The 7,762-nt window shown below is 45.3% G+C and overlaps 2 protein-coding genes across 7 annotated transcripts in view; one reads left to right on the forward strand and one right to left on the reverse strand.

Annotated features, from left to right (window-relative positions):
• Positions 1-135: 135 nt before the first annotated feature.
• Positions 136-5,401, reverse strand: LOC147252974 (uncharacterized). Of its 4 annotated transcripts, none has more exons than XM_086217094.1 (6): positions 5,338-5,401; positions 4,735-4,814; positions 3,732-3,895; positions 2,556-2,694; positions 1,883-1,990; positions 136-1,380 (listed from the first exon to the last, which is right to left on the reverse strand). In XM_086217094.1, exons 3-6 carry the CDS (start codon positions 3,875-3,877, stop codon positions 511-513), a joined length of 1,263 nt encoding a protein of 420 aa, XP_086073220.1. In that variant the 5' UTR covers positions 3,878-3,895; positions 4,735-4,814; positions 5,338-5,401; the 3' UTR covers positions 136-510. The 4 variants fall into 4 exon arrangements, with proteins under 4 accessions (XP_086073220.1, XP_086073221.1, XP_086073218.1 ...); XM_086217095.1 differs by lacking the exon at positions 5,338-5,401 and adding an exon at positions 4,949-5,328; XM_086217092.1 differs by lacking the exon at positions 4,735-4,814 and having other exon boundaries at positions 5,338-5,394.
• Positions 5,402-7,595: 2,194 nt separating this feature from the next.
• The window catches only part of LOC147252975 (uncharacterized), a 7,095-nt gene continuing 6,928 nt past the window's right edge, over positions 7,596-7,762 (forward strand). For all 3 annotated transcript variants that reach the window (XM_086217923.1, XM_086217925.1, XM_086217924.1), the window contains exon 1: positions 7,596-7,662. The gene's annotated coding sequence lies outside the window, so the exon portion shown is untranslated. The remainder of the gene's footprint in view (positions 7,663-7,762) is intronic.

Raw genomic sequence — 7,762 nt, forward strand, 5'->3', positions numbered from 1 at the left:
AAGTGACGATGTACTTGTGAGTTAAACTCACCTATTTGTGAGTACATGAAATGCAAAATATATTTTCATCACCTGTATGATTGCTTACAAATTCCCAACAATGACAACAAAATGAGTCATAAAAATGTCTCGATTGGCAAAAGATAATTCAGAATTCATTTATTTACATAAATACACACAAGGCACGAGCCGTGTTCACAGTCCTTTGCATCACGATGCTAGAAAACATTCACAGGTAATTGCTAATACCAACTGTATTGTCATGTGACAGCATGGCCAGAGCCGTTTCAACACATCCCATTAATACCACAGCTTTATTCATGTGTTCGTTACAGATTTTAACTCGGATTGATGATGTTTCACAAACAGATTCCCAGTCTCAGTTATCAGTTTTTCATTTCAGATGGAAATGTGTATGTACATGCTATCCTGGCAGTTACAAACAGGTGACCCGAGGAAAAAAAATAAAGATAAATAGACAAACGGCAAGTCCCCAACCTGATCTTTTTCTCATTTGCTATTAAATTTGATGTCATCAAACTTGACTATCTTCCCATCCCGTGTCACCACCTCTTTCTGCTCCCACGTTTCCACCTCCCCGTTCTTCTCCTCAAAGTGCCTCACGATCACCCTCCCTGTGGTGGGCAGATTACAGGGCAGATCCTTAGCAGCTTCTTGGTACAGCATCATCTTCATCAAGTCCTGCGAGGGGTCTGCTGCACCTTTTTGGACCACAGCCTGGTTTTGGTTCTTGTCCTCTATCCTCCGAGGGAAAGGAGAGAGGTGACGTCCTGCTTGGGGAGGCAGTGCTCTGGGGTCTGGTTTAGGGGAGCGCTCCCATTTCAGGGGCGATGGAGACCTGTTCACATGTGGTGGACCTCTGTTAAAGGGTGATGGATCTCTTCTCATTGGAGATGCATCCCTGTTAAACGGCGCTGCACCTCTGTTCATTGGCGATGGAGACCGGTTTCTGACATTAATGTGGGATGTGGGTGGTTTCAGGTGCCCTTGTTGAGTGATGACGCCTGCACCTCCGGCCCTTCTGATGTCACTTATAACCCCACCCATGGAGGCCCTCAGAGAGGGATCGGCTTCCACCATCCTACAGACGGCGTAGCAGTATGGCTGATCATGCAGCGTCTCTTTGATCTTGGCAGGACAGACGCTGGGGGTGTACAGCCGAATCCGGGCACAGAGCTCAGCGATGATCTTACCCATCGCCCAAACGTCTGAGCGCTGGTCCCGCTGGCTGCCCCTCTGCAGCACCTCAGGGGCCGAGTAGGCCTCGTTGCCCATGTCTAGAGCTGAGTTTAGACCATATTTATAGAACTTGGCCAATCCTAGGTCGATGATTACAGCTCTGTTTGTGCTGTGTTCCACCTAGAGGACAGATATTGTTAAATCTTACGAGGAAGATGTCATAAGAGAACAACACAACAAGCAAGTAAACATCTCAGTCTCTGCAGTGTTTGGGGGATTCATGGAAAAACGATGATGGCCCACAGAATTCAACTTAGCTTTGGAAAACAGGGGGAATATAATCTCCAGGAAATGTGCAAATTCAGAAACAATTATCTTCAACTTGTATACAGAAAACAAGCAAGTACAGAGATTAATCACCCTCTGTGATTCCTCAGGACATCCTAGCCAAGCAGTGAAAAAAAATATGCAAGACCTGTTTTTGTCAAACTGGCCAGCATCATTTGTCTTAGATTGATGTACTAGTTCATCCCAAATTCTCCTGAGGAGGATTAGGAGATACTGGATGAGAATTAAGTAATCAACTAAAAAGAGGAGGATTTATTTCCACTGCGATGAAGAAAAGTGTGAGAGCAGCAGCGTGTTCCTGGGGGGGTGACATCACGCGCATGAATCTACCCACCATGATGTTTTCAGGCTTGAGGTCTTGATGGACAATATCTTTGGAGTGGAGGTGAAGCAGCCCTTCACACATGCCGACGATGATGGTGCCTCTGTTAGCTGGAGTCAGCTGGAGAGACAAACGTGAGATGAAGCCTGGCTACGACACTCTGGCGTCAAACATCACCATCATTCCTTTTCTACTGGCTGGAGCGTATCCCAGCAGCCTTCAGGCGAGAGGTGGGTCACAATTTAGAGTATCAATCAGCCTCGTCCCCTCTTGATGTCTTTGGACAGTGAGAGGAAGTCGGAGTACCAGAGAGAACCCACGAAGGCACAGTGAGAACATGGAGACTCCACACAGAAAGATCCTGTGCTGGAGCCGGGGCTCGGACCCAGAACCTTCTTGCTGTGAGCCGACAGCGCTGACCACTGCACCACCGTGCAGCCCCTTTAGATTTCAATGAAATTCAAATGTTTTTGTGTCGAGTTGATGTGTGTAAGAGAGTGAAAGAAAAAAACACAAGTGCACTCATGCACGCATGAATATTTATATGGATAAGTACGTGTGAGCGGCAGTTCAAGTATTTCCTCATTCTTTTGACTCTAAATGTGAAACACGCCATAAAGGAACCCAGGTATGTAGACTTCCATTACAAAATGAAAGGAAATGAGAAATACGAAGTTATCTCCACCTGTATTTTAGACTTTGCTGCCTTGAAGATTGTGGTCTCCAGATCTTCTCCGAAGATGAACTCCAACGGAATGACCCATTTGCCATTTTTGAGTTCTATGCCGCCCAGAAGCTTCACTATATTGGGGTGATTGGCCTTCCTGTGCAGAAACGGTGACAATTTGGAGAGAAAGAAGATGAAAACCATCTGTGTTTAGTTTACATCCTCAGATTTGACATGAGTGTGGTCAATTAATTAGACATCTATAGAGTGGAAAGTCTGGTTTGTGGAAGTTTTTTTCAAGTGCAGTTTCTATTTACATTCTAGTATTTAAGTCTAAGATGGTCTTCTTTTTTTTTTTAGTTGAATCGAAGAAAAAAACATACAGTTAAAATTGCGAAACAAAATGTGCAATTGTGACAAAAAAAAAATGCTGGATGTTTGTTAAAATAGAGAAATCTCTTTGGATCCACAGTGGCGATGAAAAATCTTAATTTATTTTAACTGTAGAAATATGAAGGCTATAGAAACAGAATCATAGCCAGCAGGAAACCCAGGAGGTGGTCAGGAGGTGGTCAGGAGGTAGCCAGGAGGTGGTCAGGAGGTAGCCAGGAGGTGGCCAGGAAGTAGCCAGGAGGTAGCCAGGAGGTGGCCAGGAGGTAGCCAGGAGGTGGCCAGGAGGTAGCCAGGAGGTGCCCAGGAGGTGGTCAGGAGGTGGTCAGGAGGTGGCCAGGAGGTAGCCAGGAGGTGGCCAGGAGGTGGTCAGGAGGTGGCCAGGAGGTAGCCAGGAGGTAGCCAGGAGGTAGCCAGGAGGTGGCCAGGAGGTAGCCAGGACGATGCAAGCAGTGTTTGGTTTGGTAACTGAGGAAGACGCACCTGTCTCTCCCTTGTGTTTTGTTGATTTGTTTTTTTGTGATGAGGTAACTGGATTAACTGGATGATCAGTGTTTCCTTGGAATTGTTTGATGCATTATTTTCATTTGAAACAGGAGAATAAATTACAGGGAAATAACCCCCCCCCCACCCCCGCAAAAAAAAAAGACACTGCACAACTGTTTTACTGACTTCCTGAAAAGGTACTGCAGCAGTGTGGTCATACTTTTGTTTTTCTTTCAGAAAAATTACTTTTTCAATATTTTTATCTTGTTAATCACCTATTTGGAGACAGAAAACATCAACAAAATCATTGGCACTAACTTGTAAACTTCAGACTCTCTCTCCAGGTCCTTCCTGCTGATAAGATGCTGAGGGACCCTCTTTATCGCAGCCCAGGTATCGTTGTACTTTTCCTTGTACACCTTCCCAAAACAGCCCTTTGCCAGAGTCTCGGTGGAGAACGCCATCGACACGGTTCCTAGAGCCTAGAGAGTGAGGGATAAGGTCATTTAGAACCATGGAGACCAAAGAATTCAACTACAGCTCATATCGAATAGTTTAAAAAGAATGAATACCAGGATCTTTAAGTCTGTTTGTTGTTCAGAGATTTTTGAAAACTTTTTTTTTTTCAAATAAAAGAGGTTAAACCAGCTTTTTAAGTTTGAGATTTGGGGCGGAGCCATGAGTCGTGTGAGTTACAGACCCTTGAATCAGACAAGTGGCGAGGTGATTACATTTACACCGAGACGTGGTGGACAAAGGTCAATGTTTGGTTAATGCTAAGAATTATTTCATGGATTGAAGATCATTTTGTGATCACAAATAATGTGTATTACGGTTGTAATGTTAACTGCAGGGCCACCCCTCCCCAAACGCAGGGCCTCATCTTCCATGGGGGGGGGCCACATTTTTTGCGAGGGGACGAGGGGGACAAACGCCTACGCTGCTACTCATTGGATATAAAACACACATTACTTCACTCACGTCAGATTTACTTCCTGCATCACTCTGTGACTTGTTTGTTTACCTAAAGAGTTTGTTGACAGCGTCATCACACTTACATATATGAACACCAGGAAGCGTTAGAGACGGTTTGAGATTCACCGAGCAGGGCAGCGATGTCCCTGACGGCCTGAGCGAGAGGATGAATGACTCATGGCGGACAGCGGAGCTTCTGTGATGACCTGTCACGTGCTTTTACTCATATTTTTCATCACCTCAAGGGGAAACAAACCTTTCTAAGAGGGGAGTGCCACCCTCGTTGAGTAACAAGCTAAAGCGCAAGTACAGCAGTGGGATTTTCCCAGAGAGTTGACATTCCTACCTGATTTATCTGAGACCAACTCTTGAACGGATCAGACAGTCAGGGCGGTGATTTAGCAAAATGGAAATGTATCCTCAATCCTGAAAGAAGTGAAAATGTCACGACGATCGACTCACTGACTGACGCATATCGGCCGTAACTACACTTGTTGTGTCAATAGGAGCTCCAGTCACAAATGTGTTTACACTTTTATGAGTTGTGACAGAAAACTGACCTCAAGTCAGCGGTCCGCCGCCATTTCACACAGACAGAACTGGGGGATTTGAAAGCTGACAAACTGGTACTTCCACAAGCAATTCAAAATAAGGTTGTGTGAGAAATGGCTGCTGCTGGAATCTTTAGTCACTTCAAAAACAAACCTTCATATTTATGAGAATGAATGATAGAATTCAAAGAATAGCCTTGCTGAAACAAGAAGATCGACAACATAACAACACCAGGATACACCAGAAGGTTCTCACATGCCTTTCAATAAAGACAGTATGGCTGCATTTATAAAATTCTCAAATAATAGCAAAGAAAACAAAAAAAGTGGACAGGTTATTAACTCTACAACTTTTTTTTTTTGTTGAAAGGGATGAATCTCTTTTGTCAGGTTCCTACCTTTTTGCTGTTGAGAGAGAGCAGCCGGTCAGGTCTGAACATGAGTCTGCATAGTGATCACTCTTTATACCCTGCGCGCACTTCCTGAACCAGTTTGATGGCCCTGAGGCAAGGCAAGGCAAGGCAAGGCAAGGCAATTTTATTTGTAGAGCCCGTTTTTCACAAACAGTTTGTCTCAAAGGGCTTCACATGGCATCATAACAACATCCTCTGCCCTTAGACCCTCACATCGACTGAGGAAAAACTCCATAGAAAACCCTTTTAACAGGGAAAAATCTGAGAAACCTCAGGGTGAGCAACAGAGGAGGGATCCCTCACCCAGGACGGACAGACGTGCAGTAGATGTTGTTACAGAGAAGAAAACAGTTTACAATGCAGAATGTGGGAAACATGGAAATGTTAATAACAGCTGAAGAAGGAAGCTTCTGGTAGGGGAGGCAGGGAGAGCAAGCCAGCTTGATGGGGGACTGGATGGCAGACTGGTTCATGGAAGGGGAGCGCAGGCCGGTGTAACAGTAGGGAATAAGGGGGGGAGGGGGGGGGGGCGATGCAAGCGGCGGTTGGGGCTCTGGTGGATCTGTGGAAACACAGAGAGACTGCGAGACACCAAGGCCAAACTACTAAGTGCAACAAGTAGTGGTAATGACAGTTCCAAAAATGTGCAGGGAGGAGAGGAGGAGAGAGGGGGAGAGGAGAGGAGAGGAGAGGAGAGGAGGGAAGGGCTCCATGTAACCTGATGTGTCCCCCAGCAGTCTAAGCCTGTAGCAGCATAGCTATCAATGGTTCAGAGCTACCTGAACCAGTCCTAACTGAAGGCTCTGTCATAAAGAAAAGTCTTAAGCCTGGACTTAAACGTAGTTAAAGTGTCTGCCTCTCTGACCCATGGAGAGAGCTGGTTCCACAGTAGAGGAGCCCGGTAACTAAAGGCTCTACCTCCCAGTCTGTTTTTATTGATACTGGGAATCACTAAAAGACCTGCATTCTGGGAGCGGAGTGCTCTGGTGGGACAGTAGGGACTAATGAGCTCTTTCAAATAGGATGGAGCTTTATCATTGAGAGCCTGATGAGTCAGCAGAAGGACTTTGAAGTGGATTCTAGATCCTACAGGAAGCCAGTGGAGAGAAGCTAAAGTGGGAGAGATGTGTTCTCTCCTCTGAACTCAGAAGCAGGCATGTCTGAGAGCAGCCACAGCCTGGCTGGAGCTGCCATCCAGCATGACGAACTCAAGAGAAGGTCACATGTTTGCAAAACAGAGGGGCATGTGATCCAGTGGGAGTCTGCTTGGGATCACTGCGTGTCAAACCAACACCTAGGAAATTATGTAACAGTGATACTGGAAACCAGGGGTTCTCAAAGTGGGGTAGGGGGTTCCCATTGAGGCCCATTCTTGATGGCTTCAGTAAAATTTTTTTCATTTTTTTAGGGCCTGAGCCAGAGGGTCTTCAGGCGAAGACCCTATTATGTTTTTTTTAAATCAAATTGCAAGTGAAAGGTCTTTGGTATTTCGAGAACTGAAATCAGTGTCACTGTTCTGATCTTGGCATTATGTGATTATGGTGAAATTACAAAAAAAATACACACACACACACACACACACACACACACACACACACAACTTGGTGTGAGTAGATGAACAAGACTTTACCTGAGAAAATGAACTTATGACAGTGGCCTTTCCTAAAGATGCTCTGACTTTGGGAGCGGCCCTATAATTTTGTTGAACATCGCTTCTGTTGAAGCACGCCGACTTCACCGGGTCCGTTGATGAGAAGAGATCAACCGGAGTCGTCTGCTTTTGACAAATCAACACTTTATTTCACACAACAAAGCAGACACAGATACATCTGGAGACCCCACTACATGCACCGTGAGAGTGCAGCAGAGAGTCTGAATAAGACATTCACAAACAGTGAATCTGTGCTTGAAGCCACACCTTTTTTGCATACGTAATTTTACACTCATGCATATCACACTTCTTGATTAGTACTCCTGCCTCCTGCACAGTCAGGTCGTCTTGTCCTGTTGTTTTCGTCATTCAGCCTTGACAGTTCGGGCGCAACTAGCAGCCTGAACAACTTAATACAAACAATCGCGTCATGTACTTATACACAATCAACTCCTGAAATAATGGTGACATATGAACAGAACATGATCAAAAGCTCCTTTTCTCACACTTCCTTGTTTGAGCTCCACCCACAGCCCTCGTGCTCACATGCTCTCAGACATAGAAATCATAGACAGAATTAAAACCGCAAGGTGTTGCATTGACTCACAGTTTTCATTCTCCACTTGAAGGCGACAGAGGCAGACGTGTCAAAGAGGGGGGTATGTGGCTCTTGTTTTGGTTCTTTCATGAATGAAACAGTTATGCAGAGAGCGGCTTGGCAGATATCTCAGTTTTGCTGTGAGGCGAATGATTTGCTGA

This window comes from Aulostomus chinensis, chromosome 11 (genome assembly GCF_037954235.1).
Source record: "Aulostomus chinensis isolate RoL2024-O1b breed Wild chromosome 11, RoL_Achi_v1.0, whole genome shotgun sequence".
Classification (NCBI taxonomy): domain Eukaryota; kingdom Metazoa; phylum Chordata; class Actinopteri; order Syngnathiformes; family Aulostomidae; genus Aulostomus; species Aulostomus chinensis.